The following is a 21,162-nucleotide window of genomic DNA, read 5'->3' on the forward strand; positions in this document are numbered from 1 at the left end:
TGTGTAATTTAATTGCAGAAATCCAGCTGATTTTTGTGAACATTAGTGAACAGACAACATCATGAAGACCAAGGAACACAGCAGACAGGTCAGGGAGAAAGATGCGGACAGGGTTAAAGCAGGGTTAGGGTAAATAACAATGTCCCAAGCTTTGAACATCTTGCAGAGATCTGTTCTTTGCAGACATTGGAGATTCATTACTTGCAAACCTACCAAGAAATAACTCTCCACCTAAACTGACAGGCATGAGGAGGATTAAACAGAGAAGCAGCCAAGAGGCTCATTGTTACTCTGGAGGAGCTGCAGCGATCCACAGCTTATGTGTGAGAATCTGTTGATTTGACAAATATTACTCAGGAGGCCCACACATCTGGACTTTGTGGAAGAATAGCAAGAACAAAATCGTTATTGGAAAAAAAGTCATAAGAATTCCCATTTTGGGCACACTGTAAACAGGTGGAAAAAGGGGCTCTGATCAAATCTGAAATCATTCGTAAAACACTTGTAAACTGCTATGTGCGGCTGAAAACCAACTTCCACCATCCTCACTATGAAACATGGCTGTAGTAGCATCATACTGTGGGGAGGCTTGTCTTCAGCAGGACAGGGAAGCTGGTCAGGGCTGATGGGCAGATGTAGGGTGCTAATCCTGGAAGAAAACTTGTTAGAGGCTGCTATAGACTTGATAATGGGGTGGAGGTTCCGCTTCCAACAGGAGAACGACACCAAGCATAGAGCCAGAGCTACAATGGAGTGGTTGAAATTAAACTGTGTAGTTTGATTGAGAATCTGTTTCAAGACTTGTACATTTAAGTTTACAAACACTATCCGTCCAGTCTGACTGAACAGAGGCTGATCTGCATAGAACAATGAGCAAACATTTCAGTCTATAGATGATGTCCAAAGCTGGTAGAGGCATACCTGTACAAGAGATGCAGCTGTAATTGCTGTGGTTGTTGTTCTGCGAAGTATTCACTGAGTGGGGGCTGAAGTAAAATGCATGGTACATTTTTCAAATTATCTCTTGTAAAAATTGTAAAAACAGTGTTTAACTTCACAATCATGCACTACTGTGTGTTAATCTATCACATAAAATCCAAATAAAATGTCTGTTAGCACAGCATAAATACTGGAATTTGTTAGAAAAGAACCTGTTTGGCAATGGTTGTTTGCCTTACTTCCAGTCTTTATGCTAATCTCTGTTGGCTGACAGATAAGAAAGGCCTGGTACTTCACCAATTCTAAATATCCTAAACTATTTCTGTATTAGACTTTATTAACCTGGGAGAATCAAAGCTTTAATACTAGGCACCACAGTGTTTACTGCACTACACTCCAGTTTATAAATCCTGCAGTGACTGACAAGAAATCAATGCAATCTCATATGTGAAGATGCAGCAGGATGCAGTAATTTAAAGCATTAACCTGACAGGTTTTATTGACTCGTCCACTCAGTCCATATCATTTCTGGTCACCTCATTTAGCTCTACAGGCAGGTAATAAAGTTAGGCTAACTCAGCATTTCGTTCTACATGCAAGGATGTGGCTACATGCATATCTCCAATCCTGTGTTGTACACCTGTGCTGTGTTTCGTTGTTTTCTATTTGGTTTCTTTTTCTCAAACTTTTTTATTGCAGACAAAATCAACAATAGCATGATCTTTTTTTTTTTGGTTTTGTTTTGCAATGTGATTCGCCTTTTTTATTGTAAATAGACACATAGGGTTATTTCAGAGTTGATCAGATGAGCAGATCACTGTGGTTTGAAAGGTCTTTTTCACTGGTTGAGAAAAATGATGCACTTCCATCTCATCTTGTGATTAGAGGAACTGATAATGGTTCAGTAAATCTCAAGACTGCACCTCTATGTGCCAGTGGTTGTTTAATGGAACATTGTGTAATGTTCAGGCTCCAAATGTTGAGTTTATAATGTGTTGTGATGCGTGACCAGGAATGCCCGTGTGTGGAAAAAGTTCAGGATTCTTCTCTGCTCCCTGTCAATGTGGAGAGGAAGATCACGTTGGTGGCCCAACACCTAAACCTCTTTCAGGTAAGAAGAAAAGCCATTAAAAGTAAAAATCTTAAACAAAAATGCAGATCTTATAGTTGCAGACAATATAGTTATATGCACTATAAAAAAAACAAAAACCTGCTATGTCTCTAATGTTGGAGTTATAAATTTTCAATTAAATCATCTTTATTGGTCATTGCACATGCACAACGAAATTTGTCCTCTGCATTTAACCCATCCCTTACAGGGAGCAGTAGGCGCCCAGGGAGCATTCTGGGGCTAAGGGTCTTGCTCAGGGACCCAGAGTGGTAATCTGTGGGATACGAACCCAGCCCCTTGTGGAATGCAAAGCACCACTAGGCCAGTGTTCTTGTTTTAATTTCCTGTGTTGAACGGTGTTACAGGATGAAGATATGGAGTATGAGTGTGTGCTGGACATGGAGAACCAGTCAGTAGTTGTCGAGGCCTCCGTAGAGCCAGATGCTGGTCAACCATCAGTCTTCTTTATCACCTGTCAACCACACCAGGCATGTGTTGTTTTAAACCACATACACGATTAAGCTGGTTTCACATTTATTAATAAACACCATTATTTAAAAACAGTTCCAGTCAAAAGTTTACATCCACACATGTTAATGAATGTCGAGTAAATTTGGGGCTTTTATTGGTTTATTTGACCTGGACTGATTATACAACGTCCAACTTCAGTGATTTTGAGTAACACAAATTAGATGCACAACTTTGAGTTTGTTGGGAATCTTGTCTAACACAGACTAAACTGTGACAATTTGTTCTTTTAATTGTGTTTTTGCATATATTTCTCGATTTATTTTAATATCTTAAAAAGAATGAAATAAAGTAAGCAGACAACAGGCGAGGATGGCCTGCAGAAAAATAGTGGAATTCAAGAAAGTTGCAACTCTAGCAGCGTTCAGGAGGAGGTGGTAATTTCTGCCTAGCATTGTTACTGTGATGCGAGCAGGTCTGCACCAACAATTGCATTTCTTCAAACCGCACTGTCACCTGAACACCATCTTAGCCAGCAATGCAGTGGTTGCATGAAACATAGCAGAAGTGAGTGGAAGCAGCTAAAAGTCTCACTTTTCTACACATAATCAGTTTGTTTTTTTGTCACCACAGTAGTTTAGAGGTCAAAACATTATTCTGAGGACAAAGTCTATCATGCCACTCTCACTTTGTTAGCCTATCTAAAGTTAGTATTTATTTAACTTTCTATTTGGCCCTAAAACATCACGTTAGGCTAATGTGTGTTAGTTAGAAGAGAAGTCAAAATACATATATATATATATAGTTGTTCATTTGGCACAAACAGCTAATTATTTCAGGTTAACATACAGAAGGAATGTTTGGAGAGAGCAGTGATTAATGCGATCTTTGGATGTCAACAGATGTTGACATGCAAACGGACACATAGAACCCTAAAACCACAGCCTTATATCACATTTTACCGGCTGAAAAACGTACAAACAACACCCACAGTTGTCTCGAAGCTCTGGCTGCTGACTCACCTCAGGTTGTCTGTCTTTCCTGTAGCAAGAACTGTGTTGTTTACTATTCCCTACGTTTTAGTTGCTCCTTCCTTGAAGCCAAGATTTAAGTTGTTTCATAATCCCGAGGCCAAAACTGGTTTGAATGCAGAGACTTTTGTGGCAGGAGAGGAGTAATCTGTCGTCTTTACCTGTTAATTTCCATGATTCTGCCCCACATTTTCTGCATTAAAGGATCTTTGGAGATAGTAAGAGCGTTCACTCCATCTTTTTGTGCTGCCAATAAGGAGCTGCATATCCATTTGACTTACTCCTGTTAGAAAGGGCTTTTTAGACAAGAAAATACATCTTACCACTCTGATGTTCCAAATGACGTTATAAGTATATGGAAATGCCTTCCCACTAAAGCGACCGAGGTCCGAAGGCGTTTTTTAAATAAAAAAGCCGGTTTTAATGTATTACATAGTTTCAAGATTTTTAAAGTATAGAGAGTGGCATTGGCCCTTTAAATGTCCCTTTTCAAGTTCTAATATGATCATATGCTTTAGTTACCTTCTCAAGCTTCTAGCATAATTCTTGTTGCATATTTGACACTTCAACCTGGCAGAATTTCTGACATTTATTTAAATTGCTTGATTTCCTAGCAGAGACCGTGCTTTTAAAGCATTTACCACAACCTTGCATTAAGTAAACATTTACACACATTCATGCTGTTTTTTAAATTTTTGTTCATTATACTGTATATGTGATGCATATGTGAATGACCCCTGACCCTTTTCTGTTGCAGTATGTTTATTCCCTGTTTACAGAGGAATACTCGGTAATGATTAACGTGAGGAGAAAAAACAACTTTCTCATTGACAGCGCTGAGAATCTGCATGGTGAGTGCTGTTGGTGAAAGTGTGTTTTTGTGTGTGTTGGAAGTTACTTAACATGTGTCAAAGACGTGTCACGATCTAAATAAATCAGAAATTATTGTGTAGTTATTGAATAAAGACCCTATTCTTTCCTTTGTTTTTATGCTCTTTTGCCTCAGTGACTCTGTTCAACTGTTCAGTGGGCCGATCCGACTGCAGCCGGTGTCGAACAGCTGACCCGAAGTACGGCTGCGTTTGGTGTGGTGGAGCCGTCAGCTCCAGCTGCATGTATCGAGACTCCTGCGCTGATGATATCAAACACACCTGCCCTGCACCGGTCATTCACTTTGTAAGAACGTTGTACCTCCTTCTGAGGCCGATTTATGGGTTTCTAAACTCTAAACACCAAAAAGATCAAAGGTCAATTAGGATGAATTGTTTTGAGAATATTTTAACAGTTGCCCTGTTTATAAGATTATAGTTTATATTTCTCCTAAATGCATGCACTGATTTGAAAAACTAAAGAGGCAGACACTTGCTTTGCGTTCTATGTTGTTGTTCTAGTGTCCCTGTGGACATGCAGCGCTTATTTTTCATTTAGCCGTTTAAGACATTTCATGTGACGAATAAAATGGATGGTGCTGCTTGCTTTTGTGGCAGTGCTTTGAGACATGTTTAACAAATAACACTGTTTTGTTCAGCGGTCGTTGGAGCAGAATGTCTGCCTTGAATCAGATGCAAACTGCAAAAAATGTTGAAAGATATGTACTTGATGTTCACGGTGTAGTAATTAAAGATGACTAAAGAGAGACATGCACAACACATTAAGTGTACGCTTCCTTCCACTCTTATTGACACTCCTGGAAAAACCCTCAAAGAAATCCATCTTTTATTGCAGTGCATTTGTTCAAAACTGGAAAAAAAAGAAACAGATTAAGACATTAAGAAACAGTTCTTACAACTTCACAGGTGCCACAATTTCTGAGCAACAGATGCAAAGGAAGCATTTGTTTTTTTTATTCTTTGCTCTTTCTCTGTGGTATAAATATCATGGAATCATTTCTTTTCACCTCTCTTCAAAATGGAAAGGACTAGAAACATGTTATAACAGTATGATGGATGTGTGCTGATCTTCAGGAAATGCTCATGTCGGCAGAGCAATTAAGATGTTTGGCTGGACCAGGACTCAAGTTAATCCTGTTTTACCTTTTAAATAAATGTCCTCAAATAAAATAGCAGATTTAAAATCATCAGTGTGAGGTGATGCCACTGCAATTTATTTGATCTGTTTGTGGCAGCCGTGTGAACATGTACCAGCTGGATATACTAAACAAAAACAGGGAACTTGAAGGGGCTGATGTCACTTCATTTTTTAGTGTAAAAGATGTGAAAAATATACACCAAACAAGTTAGAACATTTTAGTACTGATTTCAAGAAACAAACTAGCTGTTTTTCTGGTTTGGTGTGATCACCCACAACCGAAATGTTTTGTTTGTGGCTTTCTTATGCTCTCAGCTGGACCCGGTATCTGGTCCAATCGAGGGAGGCACAGTTGTAACCATTTCCGGCTCTAATCTTGGTCAGAGGGCCGAAGACATCGAGAGTTTTGTCACAGTGGCCGGAGTGCCATGCAACGTCATCCACAGCAGATACGAAGTCTCTTCGAGGCAAGCCGTTAGCGCAACTCAACAGACACGTGCTCTGTATCCATTCTTTCTTATGGTAACAGCTGTGTGATTTTATATTGTAGGATAGTGTGTGAGACTACAAGCAGTGGAGGGGAGATCAGGGGACATGCCTCAGTCAGAGTAAGAGGAGGAGGACACGGGCTTTCGGCTCAGATATTCAGTTTTCAGGTCAGTATAGTCATGATAAGATGACAAAGTGTCAGAAATGTTTGATTTTAATGTTGGCGTGCCTCAAGGATCTGTACTGTGTTCCCCACTTTTTAATTTGTATACAGACCCATTGAATTAATTACAATATTATTTAAAGGTTCATTTATTTCAGTATCTCAATTTGCTAGATGAAACACATTATTTAGATTAGTTATAGACAGAACAATATGCATAAGCTCGTATTTCTGTTAATTATTAATTTCCAATTACAGCTAATGAAATGTGACAATTAGGATTAGAATAATAAATCAGCACCATTAAAAAAGCATTTTTAATACAGAAATGTGGGTTTAATGAAAAACCGGTTTAATACCTGCTTAATGTTTATTTTCAAAAGGTGCTTTTAATCTGACAAACGAGCTGAAAACATATTCTATTTTACTGAATATGATTGTATTCATGATTTTTCTGAGGACTACCTAATGTTGCTGCACATGTATTCTGATGATATTGTTAAAAATGGACATGGAAAAACAAGTAGGAGTTTGCAGAGAAGAAAAGTATTTCCCACCATATAGATTTAATCTGTTTTAGGTTTTTGTCACACTTGCATGTTTCAGATCATCAAACACATTTAATAGGGCCAGGTTGGTTCAAATAACATTTTACCTTAATTAATAAAAATTATAATTTGAAAACTGGTGTTTTTTATCTATTTACTCAGGTTATCTTTTTTTGATATTAACATTTGTTTGATGATCTGAAGCATTTAATTGTGGCAAAAAGTAAAAACAAAAGACATGTTCAAGGAGCAAATACTTTATTCATTGGACTGTATAAATATATACATGCTACAGGTCCTTCTCAAAATATTAGCATATTGTGATAAAGTTCATTATTTTCCATAATGTCATGATGAAAATTTAACATTCATATATTTTAGATTCATTGCACACTAACTGAAATATTTCAGGTCTTTTATTGTCTTAATACGGATGATTTTGGCATACAGCTCATGAAAACCCAAAATTCCTATCTCACAAAATTAGCATATCATTAAAAGGGTCTCTAAACGAGCTATGAACCTAATCATCTGAATCAACGAGTTAACTCTAAACACCTGCAAAAGATTCCTGAGGCCTTTAAAACTCCCAGCCTGGTTCATCACTCAAAACCCCAATCATGGGTAAGACTGCCGACCTGACTGCTGTCCAGAAGGCCACTATTGACACCCTCAAGCAAGAGGGTAAGACACAGAAAGACATTTCTGAATGAATAGGCTGTTCCCAGAGTGCTGTATCAAGGCACCTCAGTGGGAAGTCTGTGGGAAGGAAAAAGTGTGGCAGAAAACGCTGCACAACGAGAAGAGGTGACCGGACCCTGAGGAAGATTGTGGAGAAGGGCCGATTCCAGACCTTGGGGGACCTGCGGAAGCAGTGGACTGAGTCTGGAGTAAAACATCCAGAGCCACCGTGCACAGGCGTGTGCAGGAAATGGGCTACAGGGGCCGCATTCCCCAGGTCAAGCCACTTTTGAACCAGAAACAGCAGCAGAAGCGCCTGACCTGGGCTACAGAGAAGCTGCACTGGACTGTTGCTCAGTGGTCCAAAGTACTTTTTTCGGATGAAAGCAAATTCTGCATGTTATTCAGAAATCAAGGTGCCAGAGTCTGGAGGAAGACTGGGGAGAAGGAAATGCCAAAATGCCAGAAGTCCAGTGTCAAGTACCCACAGTCAGTGATGGTCTGGGGTGCCGTGTCAGCTGCTGGTGTTGGTCCACTGTGTTTTATCAAGGGCAGGGTCAATGCAGCTAGCTATCTGGAGATTTTGGAGCACTTCACTGCTGAAAAGCTTTATGGAGATGAAGATTTCATTTTTCAGCACGACCTGGCACCTGCTCACAGTGGCAAAACCACTGGTAAATGGTTTACTGACCATGGTATCACTGTGCTCAATTGGCCTGCCAACTCTCCTGACCTGAACCCCATAGAGAATCTGTGGGATATTGTGAAGAGAACGTTGAGAGACTCAAGACCCAACACTCTGGATGAGCTAAAGGCCGCTATCGAAGCATCTTGGGCCTCCATAAGACCTCAGCAGTGCCACAGGCTGATTGCCTCCATGCCACGCCGCATTGAAGCAGTCATTTCTGCCAAAGGATTCCCGACCAAGTATTGAGTGCATAACTGTACATGATTATTTGAAGGTCGACGTTTTTTGTATTAAAAACACTTTTCTTTTATTGGTCGGATGAAATATGCTAATTTTGTGAGATAGGAATTTTGGGTTTTCATGAGCTGTATGCCAAAATCATCCGTATTAAGACAATAAAAGACCTGAAATATTTCAGTTAGTGTGCAATGAATCTAAAATATATGAATGTTAAATTTTCATCGTGACATTATGGAAAATAATGAACTTTATCACAATATGCTAATATTTTGAGAAGGACCTGTATGTACAGCTATCCATTGATAAATTACATTGATTCAAATGTAAAAAACCAACAAATGGTGCAGGGCTATGCAACTGCACAGAAACGATTAAACAAACATGTTGCACACAAAGTCATCTCTTGGGTTATATTCACACCCTGTTTAAAGACAGCAGTTACTTTGAGTTCTGGCAGGATTCCCCAGAGTTTAACTCAGCTCCACACATGAGAACGCTGCAATCTGTAATGACTTTTGGGCGTGGACTGAAATGGACAAAGCAGGACTTTTCTGAAAACAGGGGGGGGGGGGTTAAACACAAGAAAATAAACATAGAAATGCCTCATTTAAAGAATGTGGTGCAAGTGTGATGTGGTGGGGACTGAATGCAGCATTTTGACAAATCATGCGTAAAAAAGAAAGCTTTTAAGATAACTGATCTAATTATGGGAAAAGCTGCTCCCCCTGTGGCTCTTCCTAATTAGTGCCTGATGAAATGTAAGGGAACCGCTGCAATACAAGAGAAACAACTTGCCTGCCTATTTACATAACCGTAAAACACCCGGATCTTTCACAACAACCTTAATTAAAAGACCTAAATGACAAGGAGCTTAATTAATATATTACATGGCTGTGAGGGAACCTTAACGTGTTTCCCAGAATTCCCTGGTGTTCTGTTTTATCTCCCTAATAAATCACATGCCTAGTATTGGCTTATTGATAGGATTTGCTTTCCTTTTTTTTTCCCCCTTTTTATCTTTACATCTTCCAATGAAAATCTGTTCCTTCTTTCCTGCCTCCATCTCCAGAATCCTGTACTCAGCAGCATTTTTCCTTTAAGAGGGCCAAAAGCTGGGGGCTCGTCGCTCACCATTAGAGGTCAGAGTCTGAGGACCGGGCATCCAAGTGAGGTCGGGGTCCTGATCGGAGGAGTTCCGTGCATGGTGTAAGGGTCCCCAAGGGATCTTAATTAAAAATATAAAACCTCTTTATTCTTGGAGCCAATCGATGCATTTGATTTGTGAGTGACTGTTTAGAGGGGCTGAGATTAAAGATGAAGGAAAACCTCTTTCATGATTAGGCTCAACATCCAGGAGGATCAGATCAAGTGTCTGACGAGAGGAAGCAACAGAACAGGAGAGCACAGCATCATGGTCCGCTTTGGTGGAGCAGAGCGCCACCTGCAGGGTTTGGTGTATCATTACACCCCTAACCCCAACATTACAAAGGCAGCGCCGTCCAAAAGCTTCCTCAGGTACTGTGCTAGGATACAGCTACAGGGATGGTGAAGTAGTAAACTCAGAGAAAAGACTGGTCACAAACATTTTCTGTCTGTTTTATATCACCCGGAAAATTATATTTTAAATTAATTAAATTATATTTTGTACAAGCAGCTTTTTACCTTTTTGTTTCTTTTCATTTTATTTGCCAGTTCTAGATAAAGATATTAAGTCTAAAAATGAGTAAAATCTAGTCCATATTACAATGGTAGCCACTTTCAAAAACTAGTTGTTTATTTTGGTAAACTCAAGCTGCAAGACATAACTGGACTCTTCAAAATGCAAGTGTATGTAAATATTATGACTGATGATGCTTTATGGCACTGCAGTGGAGGGAGGACCATCAAAGTTGATGGCCACAACCTGGATGTGGTCCAGGAGCCAAAAATGAGAGTCACCCTCAGTCCGCCTGATGCTCTGCCTCCCAGACGGAGGAGGAGTGTTGGGAAGAAGGTTAAAGACCACCTCAACAGAGGGGAGAACCACCGGGGCCCACTGAGGAGATGGAGGAGGATTGTTCCAGAAGTAACCTGCCCTGAGGGAATCCTCTGCCATGTAAAACAAGTCAGTCTAGCTTTATTTTCTGTTTTACTTTGAAGCATGAATAGACATAAGGTTCTAAGCACTAAAGCTCCGTTTTCTTCTCTTCAGTATGAATCCCGCTGCGCAGTCCGCAACTCCACTCTCATCTTGTGTCCAACTCCTGCTGTTGGTTCAGAGGCCAAAGGGGCCAGGGTCAAAGTTCACTTCCTTTTAGACAGCCTCCATTTTGACTTCAGCACTGTCGGTGGTGAAACCTTCAGCTATGAGCCCAACCCTAAGCTGTTTGCGTTGAACAGGAATGACCCGAGCAAGCCGTACCACCACAAACCAGGCAGCATCATCTCCGTCGAGGTCAGTTCCACTTACCTTTCGCTTCTAGAAGAAATCATTTAAATCATTTGTAGCAGTATCTTCAACCTCAAACTAACAGTTTCACTAACAAGGTTTTCCTAAGATGCTTGCAACCCTGCTCATAAAAAGTCAATCCATCAAAGTTCTTTTTCGTGTTTAGGGAGAAAACCTGGATCTCGCCATGTACAAGCAGGAGGTGGAGGCCAGGATAGGAGGGGGCTCATGTGTGGTGAAGACCCTGACACACAACCACTTGTACTGTGAGCCGCCAGCTCAGCAGCCCTCCATCATATCCAACAGAAAGCAGGAGAGCATGGAAAGTCTGCCTGACTTCACTGTGAGTGAGCGAGAGAGCTGAGGGAAAGATGCACATATACTTTACGTTTTTCTTGTTTGCAAAATGAAATTGGTGGTACATACCAGCCTTCAGTCTTCTCTCTAACATTTACTTAAAAAACTTTCTCCTTATCTCATTTTAAAAATTTTATTTATTTTGAAGTACTAGAGGCATCTATAACCAAACAAAATAAAATGATCTTGTCTTGAAAAGTTGTCATTTTAAACATAACTGCGAAAAATGTAGAAAATGACAAATTCGACATCTACGTCTAGTTCTCTTTAGAGAATCCATTTGCAAAGAGGAGAATAATCTCCATTTCTCAGGCTCATGACAACCACAAACTTCAGTTTGTTTTGAAATGGAACAATTTTGAATAATCTGTAGTCAGGTTCTTTTACTCTAATTCCCTTAAATAAAATCCGGTGCAACCAAACTACCTTCACAAGTCCCCTACCTGTGTGTAATTTAATCCCAGTATAAACCCAACTGTTCTGTTTCTGGCCTCAGAGGTTTATATGAGAACATTAGTGAACAAACAGCATCACGAAGAGCAAGGAACACAGCCGACATGTATGGGAAAAAACATAGTGGTGGCAGTATCATGCTGTGGGGATCCTTTTCTTTAGGAGGAACAGAAAAATAGTCAGTTGATGGTAAGATGGCCGGAGTTAAATACAAACCTAAAACCTTACAGAGGCTGAAAAAGCCTTGAGAATGGGGGGGGAATCTGTGCAGCCCCAGGGAGAATGAAGTGCAGGCCACACTTTTCAGATTTACAGTTGTAAAAACAAATATTAAAAACTGTTTCCTTTTCACTCCCCTTTCACAATAATGGTCTATATTGTGTCCGCTTACATAAAATCACAATAAATACATCGAAGACATATTTTTAGATAAACCAGAAAATATCTAAAGGTTTGTGAAAATGTTGCTTTCAGGTGAAAATGGGAAATCTGAACTTCTCCCTGGGCAGAGTGCAATACGACATCCAGGCACAGTCTACATTCCCTCTGGAGGCTCAGGTGGGAGTTGGGGTGGGAGCCTCCATCGTGGCTCTAATTGTACTCATCATAGTGCTTATATACAGGTAAACAAAAAAACACTCTCAGCTTTGATTGGACTAGAGCTGTCTCATGTCTTTACATGATCTGTGCACTGTTGCTGTTGGGATCAGGAGAAAGAGCAAACAGGCCATGAGAGACTATAAGAAGGTACAGATCCAGCTTGAAAACCTGGAGACCAGTGTCAGGGACCGCTGTAAGAAAGAGTTCACAGGTACCTTATTTTCTCCTACCATCTTATGCACCATCACCTGAGAGTAAACTTAGAAACCCAACGAAATTCGTTATTCACTTTGTAGACCTGATGACAGAGATGATGGACATGTCCAGTGATTTAGGGGGTTCAGGGATTCCCTTCCTCGATTATCGGGCATATGCAGAGCGTATTTTCTTCCCGGGCCACCAGGAGTCGCCACTGAGGCGAGATCTGGATGTTCCAGAAAGCCGAAGACCGACAGTGGAGCAGGGCCTGGTTCAGCTGTCCAATCTGCTCAACAGCAAGCTTTTTCTCACCAAAGTAAATCATTCAAGACTGTTTTCCACATAATATTTTCTCTATTTCAGCACACAAAGCAGCTGTTTTCACATCATCTTCATGTTGTCCTTCCAGTTCATTCACACTCTTGAGGTCCAGCGGACATTTTCCCCCAGGGACCGGGCCTACGTGGCTTCTCTGCTGACTGTGGCCCTGCACGGTAAACTGGAATACTTCACAGATATCCTTAAAACGCTGCTGAATGACCTGGTCGAACAGTATGTGGCCAAAAATCCCAAACTCATGCTGAGAAGGTGAGGACTCTACCATAAGGAAGCAAGAAATCTTTCTCCCCTGCTTGTAATTTCTGTGAGCACTTTTTCTTTTTTTCCAGAACTGAATCAGTGGTGGAGAAGCTGCTGACAAATTGGATGTCCATTTGTCTCTACACATTTCTGAGGGTATGTACTACTGGATTTCACACCTCACCAAACATTAGGGGCTCAAAAACTATTAAACATAAAAATCTGTCAATATGGAGTCACTATCAAAAGTTTTGGGAGTGATACAAATGTCGAAATTATTGTAATCAGATGTATGGTAGTTAGTTACAAAAAGCTCCATTAGGAATGGTTAGTATGTGCAGTCATCATCACATTCCATCAAGATGATCTCCTATAGAAGCACCTGCTGTTGAGACTTTTGCAGCCAAATGAACTATATATAAGGTGAGAGGTTCCTTTGCTGAGTAGAACGCTTCACAAGCACCAAGATGCTTCCTCTTCCAGAATGCGATACAGAAGGGTTGCCACCAGTGCACAGCTTGTTTAAGATGTGCAGCAGGTGGGTGAGAGTGCATCTGTATGCTCAGTGAGGTAGGACACTTTTGGACAACCTTCTTGTGACAAGGGCAGCAAATGTGTGGTCCATTTGTTTTCAAGAACGGAATCAAATTGTGTAAGAAGTACAGGGATGGACAGGAGAAGACTGGTGCAGTTATGTCTCTGAATAATCCTGATTGCTAGGGACGTTTGAGAAATACTTTGTGTAAGAGGTAAAGGTCAGTCCTGTGTCCAGCTGGCTACTCATCCTAGAGAGTAGTGGTAATCACAGTCTGCCCAAGAAGACCGCCATGTATAAGGAGAGGGATCAAATTGTCCTCAAAAAGCCAATTTTTACAACTATAAGGCGAAATCTGGAGATGATCCGAAGATTTTTTCAGCATCATGGAGCACCGTCTCTAAAGCAAATGTGTTAACTACGTGGTTCAAAGATTAGAAGAAAATAATTTTAGACCTGTTGCCAGGAAACTCCTCATAAGATAAACCCACTTACAAATTTTGGGCAGTTCTCCAAAAGCAGATGGAGAAAAAGAAGCAAATTCCAAGCACTAAGAACACAGGAAGTCGATATCCAGCATATAAGAGAGAAATATAGAAGTTATGAGAGAACTCAACACTCAACCTATTGACTCTACACATGAATGTAATGTATCTTCTAATATGAACCTTTGAAAAAGAGGAAAAGTTTTCAGTTGTTCAGTGAATCATAGAATCGTGAAAAATAAAATCTGAAAATGTGGGAGCTATGATTATTTGTTTCTAAACCAAAACGTTTCTCTGAGACTGTACAGCTAAACAGACCTAAGATTGACATCAGAAAAAGTAGTTAAATGTATTCTCATATACGCTAACTTATTTCACAGAGAAATAATTATGCTTTTTATATCACCAAATACGTCCAAGTTCTGATCTTATCTTCCATTCTGTGACAGGAAAAATGTTCTGATGATCTTTATCAAGCTCCCAGTTCTCAGAGAACTCAGAATTTGAAACTTGATCTTTAAGCAACTTTGGAAGAAATTTCCTTTTTTGAAGTTTTTTGAAAAATGTTTTTAAAGAATAAGACTGAATCCTGTTTCTCCTATTGCCCCTCATTCTTACCCCCAACCCTACAGCAGCAAAGGGTAGAGCTTGCCAGTTTGTATGAAGTAGGCGGGAGCTAAAGGACACGGATTTTTCCCGCCTACATCTCCTGGCTTATTATACTCCTCAATCTATGTGTGTTATTTCTGTTATAGTGTCTAAATGTTGTTATTCAATATACCTTTGTATTATTGTGGCTTTTTGGACATGGTACATGTTTTTGTTTCATTTTATATACAGGTCCTTCTCAAAATATTAGCATATTGTGATAAAGTTCATCATTTTCCATAATGTCATGATGAAAATTTAACATTCATATATTTTAGATTCATTGCACACTAACTGAAATATTTCAGGTCTTTTATTGTCTTAATACGGATGATTTTGTCATACAGCTCATGAAAACCCAAAATTCCTATCTCACAAAATTAGCATATCATTAAAAGGGTCTCTAAACGAGCTATGAACCTAATCATCTGAATCAACGAGTTAACTCTAAACACCTGCAAAAGATTCCTGAGGCCTTTAAAACTCCCAGCCTGGTTCATCACTCAAAACCCCAATCATGGGTAAGACTGCCGACCTGACTGCTGTCCAGAAGGCCACTATTGACACCCTCAAGCAAGAGGGTAAGACACAGAAAGACATTTCTGAACGAATAGGCTGTTCCCAGAGTGCTGTATCAAGGCACCTCAGTGGGAAGTCTGTGGGAAGGAAAAAGTGTGGCAGAAAACGCTGCACAACGAGAAGAGGTGACCGGACCCTGAGGAAGATTGTGGAGAAGGGCCGATTCCAGACCTTGGGGGACCTGCGGAAGTAGTGGACTGAGTCTGGAGTAGAAACATCCAGAGCCACCGTGCACAGGCGTGTGCAGGAAATGGGCTACAGGTGCCGCATTCCCCAGGTCAAGCCACTTTTGAACCAGAAACAGCGGCAGAAGCGCCTGACCTGGGCTACAGAGAAGCAGCACCGGACTGTTGCTCAGTGGTCCAAAGTACTTTTTTCAGATGAAAGCAAATTCTGCATGTCATTCGGAAATCAAGGTGCCAGAGTCTGGAGGAAGACTGGGGAGAAGGAAATGCCAAAATGCCAGAAGTCCAGTGTCAAGTACCCACAGTCAGTGATGGTCTGGGGTGCCGTGTCAGCTGCTGGTGTTGGTCCACTGTGTTTTATCAAGGGCAGGGTCAATGCAGCTAGCTATCAGGAGATTTTGGAGCACTTCATGCTTCCATCTGCTGAAAAGCTTTATGGAGATGAAGATTTCCTTTTTCAGCACGACCTGGTACCTGCTCACAGTGCCAAAACCACTGGTAAATGGTTTACTGACCATGGTATCACTGTGCTCAATTGGCCTGCCAACTCTCCTGACCTGAACCCCATAGAGAATCTGTGGGATATTGTGAAGAGAACGTTGAGAGACTCAAGACCCAACACTCTGGATGAGCTAAAGGCTGCTATCGAAGCATCCTGGGCCTCCATAAGACCTCAGCAGTGCCACAGGCTGATTGCCTCCATGCCACGCCGCATTGAAGCAGTCATTTCTGCAAAAGGATTCCCGACCAAGTATTGAGTGCATAACTGTACATGATTATTTGAAGGTTGACGTTTTTTGTATTAAAAACACTTTTCTTTTATTGGTCGAATGAAATATGCTAATTTTGTGAGATAGGAATTTTGGGTTTTCATGAGCTGTATGCCAAAATCATCCGTATTAAGACAATGAAAGACCTGAAATATTTCAGTTAGTGTGCAATGAATCTAAAATATATGAATGTTAAATTTTCATCATGACATTATGGAAAATAATTAACTTTATCATGATATGCTAATATTTTGAGAAGGACCTGTACTGCACTCCTGACTAAGGGTGCAACTCACAATTAATATTTAGCTAATTGATTAATCTGTCGACTATTTGTTTGATTAACCGATGAATAATCAGATCGTTAAAAGTGCTTAATAGGAGGTGTTTTACAGAATGGGAACCAGGTGAAGCTAAAGCTACGCACTTGATGAGCTCTGGATAGAGCATATGTACATATAAATAAGGGTTTTATGTTAAATGCTCAATATACATCTTGTTTGTGCAGTTTTAACCTAATTACTGCTCTGGGTTGTTTTTTATCAAATGGCATATCTTATTCTGTATACTCCAGTTAATGATTATTTGATTACTGAATGAGTTGACGATTATTTCATTACTCGATTAATTAGATTAATTGTTTCCGCCTTGCTCTTGATTTCTGTCTTATTTGCATGGAGCACCCACAATATTTTTTCTGTATTGTACAATGACAAATTCTATTCCAAATGAAGGGTTAGGAGCTTGGCTAGATGCACAAATGTGTTTTTTCTCCCATATTTTTAATGATACTAATGCTACTGGAATGTTTGATTTGAATTGTTAGACCATTTGGTACCAGCACTATTTAGTGTTAATCAGCACAAACATGGCAGAAATATAGACAGTTATTGCATGGTGCGGTTTAATGATTACTGATCTACTTCCTTCCATATCATTTTCAGTCCTCCTCAACAAATCCTACAAAAAACAGGAAAATATGGGATACTACAGTAGTTCTGTTTACAATGAAATATTTTAGTTATTTGGATTACTTAAAATGTTTTAAGTAAATTAGTTAAATACATTAGAGTAAATGTTTTTCACTAGGTTACATTTGTGTTTTTTGTTGGTTTATTATTCCTAAGAAGAACAGTGTGTGTAACTGTTGGTTGTTTCTCTACACACACAGTCACATGTTTATCTATTAGAAAATAGAACTGATGATGCTTCAGCTTTTTGAAGCATTGTCTCATTTCCTGGTGGGATATTTTAACTGCTACATTAATTAGATGCCAGTAAATAGAGGTTTAAGGTTCAGCAGATGGGTGACTTTAGGAAAATAGAGTTCAGCCGAACCCGACCAGGTACCCTGGCAGAAAAGAGTGCAGTACAACGTTCATGTCTGTTTCGGGTTGTCTGATTCAGCTACAGACTCTGACTGGGTCATTTATAAAGTTTTCTTATAGCTACTATACTGTTTTCAAATGCTGTGTCATCGACTATAAAACAAGGTGTAAAAACATTCCACAGATCTCCTGCGTTGAAGCTATTAGAAATCAGATTTAGTTATTAAGCGAAGACAGTCGGACCTGGCTGCTGAAATGGAGAACAGTTGGTCTTGGAATAAGTCCTAAATGAATAAATCCTTTCTGGTTCGCCAGGAATCAGCGGGGGAGTCGTTTTACATGCTGTTCAGAGCAATAAAACACCAGGTGGACAAGGGACCTGTGGACGCCGTGACCGGTAAAGCCAAGTATACTCTGAATGACAACCGACTGCTACGGGAGGACGTGGAGTATCGTACGCTGGTGAGGATTATTCCCAGTGTGGCATCCACATTGTTTTTTAAAGGAAATTTGTAAAGGGTTTTACAAGAAAAAGTAAATATCTCCTTATTTATAAAGTATTCATATCCCATGTCTATTTTCTTTTTCTTCAAATTGCTAGTTGTGCACACTACAAATATGACCTTTATGGAAAAGAGGCAAGAAAGAAAGCCTTGAGGAGATTGTTTTGTAGTTTGAAACAAGCGGCATGAGGAAGGAGGTGTTCCTGTCAGATGGGACCAAAATTTAACTTTTTGACCTACATCCAAAAATCTGTGTATGTTAGGAATCATGCAGCATTTTACCCTGAACACACACCATCCCCAGTGTGATACATGGTGGTGGCAGCATCATGCTGTGGGCTTTTTTATTAGTAGGGACAGAGGTGTTGTAAAATGGACGCAGGTAAATGGAGGACAGTTCTGGAAGAAACCTTGTTAGAGGCTGCAAAAGACAACTAAATGGTTTAGATTTGGGTTTTATGATATTAGGAAAACACAGTAATGCAATTATAAGATGGATTATGTTTGATCAACGTTTTTCTTTTTTTCCTACTCTTTCTCTTCCATTATCACAATGTCCTCCCAACTCTCCTGCATCTCGGTCTCTAAGCTCTATATCAGGGGTGGGCACAAAGAGCAGGGAAAGTCCAGTTTGAAATCCATCCAAATACTCCTTTGATATTGTAATATTGCACATTGATAATGCAATGATAATATGATGCAATATAATGTGAAGCTCTGGTTTAGGTCAAAGTACATTCATGTTTTAAAGTGGCTCAGTCAAGAGTCTGACGAGAAAATTGATGCTTACGGACGCTCTCCATCCCGTCAGACTGAGGCTGACCTATAAGTCTGTAGATGTGCAGAGCTGGTAGAGACATACCCCAAGAGACTTCCATCTTGAACTGCTGCTAAAGGCCGCTACCTAAATAAACGTATTTATTTAGAGAGAACTCAACACAAATGGATAGCACACTTCAGATCCATGTATCCTTTTTATTTCGCTTCAGTTAGGTGCTCCTAGGTGGTTTATGACATTAAATCGCAGTTTCAAGTTGTAACATTACATATGTCAAAAACATCAAAAGGTATGAATACTTTTAAAAGGACTGTATACCTTTTTTAGTGGTCCTTTGGATGCTTCATTTGAGACTTCTTATCAACTTTCCCGTGTCCTTGTGCAGACTCTGAATGTTGCGACGCCGACCGCAGCGGCCAGCGGAGGAGCCACTAATCAGACGGTCCCGGCGAAGGTTCTAGACTGTGACACCATCACCCAAGTGAAGGAGAAAGTTCTGGAGCAGTCCTGGAAAGGAATGTCTTTTTCGCAGAGGCCGCACGTCGACTCGCTGCACCTTGGTTAGTTTAAAACTAAGGGACTGAATGTGTCATTCGACTGTTAACCTGGTGTGTCGGCTAACTGCTTGACATTTATGTGATAGCAAATGTTTAATATGCAACTTAGATTATTTGTGTTATTTTGACATGTTGTTTTGTCCAGAAGGCTCTTCTGTCTTTTACCAAAACGGGCAACTTTATATGAAGTGTTTGGACTTGAAGTAAAGCAATACATCAGGAAAATAGGATTTCAACGTGCAGATTACTTTGTAGTATTACAATACCTAAAAGTCTTAAATGTCCAGCAGAAGCCTGACACTGCATAAACGTTTCTCCCCTGCAGAGTGGCGGGCAGGGGTTGCAGGTCACCTCATCCTATCAGATGAGGACCTGACATCGGTGGTGCAAGGCTCCTGGAAGCGCCTCAATACATTACAGCACTACAAGGTCAGTGCACTTAAAATTGTTTTACATTATCTCACTTTATAACCACAAACTTTCATGTTTTCCAATCAAATTTTATGTGTAAAGACTAACAAAAAGTAGTGAAGTGGAAGGACAGTTCGACATGGTTTTCATAATGTTTAGGAAGAAGGAATAAGACCTAATAAGTATGGCATGCATTCATATTTACCCCTCATTTTTCTGTGCAAATTAGCTCAATCTCAGATACCTAATTACATTTGGGTCTGGACTTTGACTAGGCCACTACAATGAAACAAAGGCCCTATCCCAATACCCGCATTTCCACCCTTGTGTCCCTGAATTGCACGTTCCCGTTGATGGGTTCGAGTGCGTAGTGTGTCCCAATTCTCCAGAGTGGTCCTTAGCCCCGCCCCCTTTGTGCCCCACATCCGCCCTTTGGCGAAGCCCGCATCAAAGCGGTCTTCGCCGAAGTATATTACCCACAATTCACTGCTGCAGATGACATTCTGAGCAAAAACCAATCACAGCCGTCAACGTAACCAGCCATCAAATCAGAATAATAAGAACTGCGTAAACTTTAGACAGCAAGCCGACAAATATATTTTTTTACTGGTTTTCCAGTTTTCCATTGTAAGATACCACTGGGTTCGGAGTGAGTCTGGGCAGTCAGTAGGTCATAACACTGAAGTTACCTTTCAAACAAACACTGACGTGGTGAGAGTCTGGTGTATAAGTCTCCGTCGCTTCCTGCACTTTGTTCTCCTCAAAACAATTGCTTGTTGCAGTTTTAAATAGTTTTTTTAGCAGCAAAACTGTGAAAACATCGCCAGTTCCCGCCCTTTTTGATGTTGAAGTTATGGTGCAGAGGTGCAAGTCGATGACGTAACTTCTACTGTCCCAATTCTCCAATTTTGCACGTTTGTAACCTGCACACTTCAACCCCTACATGCACTTGTACAAAGTCAACACTTCATAGAGGGGCGTAGGGTGTAGTGTGGGTATTGGGACAGGGCTAATATGCTTTGATCTAAACCATTTCATTGTAGCTCTGGCTGTGTTTGGGATTGTTGTCCTGCTGGAAGTTGGACCTCTGCCCCAGTCTCAAGTCTTTTGGAGCTTCTAACAGGTTTTCTTCCAGAACATTTAAAAAGCATTCAGTCCAGGGCATTGGAAGCTGTGATGTTTTAAAGGATATTTAGGTCTGCAGCCTCCTTATCTTTGTTAAAGACAGCATCCTTGCAGCTTCTGATTCTGCCGCCACCATATGAATTGTGTTCACGTTCTTGGTAAAGTCAGGCTGATTCCAAATGTAAACCACACGTTTCATTTTTATTATTTTTTTTTAAATGCTTAAAACTGTGCACCCTGTTACTTAACGTCTTTAT

At 40.3% G+C, this 21,162-nt stretch overlaps 1 protein-coding gene across 1 annotated transcript in view; it reads left to right on the forward strand.

Annotated features, from left to right (window-relative positions):
• Positions 1-21,162, forward strand: part of LOC124871733 (plexin-B1-like) — a 94,659-nt gene that overhangs the window by 63,672 nt on the left and 9,825 nt on the right. Inside the window, exons 13-31 of the mRNA XM_047371239.1 lie at positions 1,952-2,050; positions 2,416-2,538; positions 4,307-4,400; positions 4,556-4,725; positions 5,893-6,044; positions 6,128-6,233; positions 9,456-9,592; positions 9,728-9,901; positions 10,256-10,490; positions 10,578-10,820; positions 10,981-11,157; positions 12,099-12,247; positions 12,335-12,435; positions 12,521-12,738; positions 12,832-13,010; positions 13,091-13,157; positions 17,847-17,993; positions 19,198-19,372; positions 19,695-19,798. Coding sequence (XP_047227195.1) covers positions 1,952-2,050; positions 2,416-2,538; positions 4,307-4,400; positions 4,556-4,725; positions 5,893-6,044; positions 6,128-6,233; positions 9,456-9,592; positions 9,728-9,901; positions 10,256-10,490; positions 10,578-10,820; positions 10,981-11,157; positions 12,099-12,247; positions 12,335-12,435; positions 12,521-12,738; positions 12,832-13,010; positions 13,091-13,157; positions 17,847-17,993; positions 19,198-19,372; positions 19,695-19,798 — 2,850 coding nt within the window. The remainder of the gene's footprint in view (positions 1-1,951; positions 2,051-2,415; positions 2,539-4,306; positions 4,401-4,555; positions 4,726-5,892; positions 6,045-6,127; positions 6,234-9,455; positions 9,593-9,727; positions 9,902-10,255; positions 10,491-10,577; positions 10,821-10,980; positions 11,158-12,098; positions 12,248-12,334; positions 12,436-12,520; positions 12,739-12,831; positions 13,011-13,090; positions 13,158-17,846; positions 17,994-19,197; positions 19,373-19,694; positions 19,799-21,162) is intronic.

The sequence above is a fragment of the Girardinichthys multiradiatus genome, chromosome 1 (assembly GCF_021462225.1).
Source record: "Girardinichthys multiradiatus isolate DD_20200921_A chromosome 1, DD_fGirMul_XY1, whole genome shotgun sequence".
In the NCBI taxonomy this organism is placed as follows: domain Eukaryota; kingdom Metazoa; phylum Chordata; class Actinopteri; order Cyprinodontiformes; family Goodeidae; genus Girardinichthys; species Girardinichthys multiradiatus.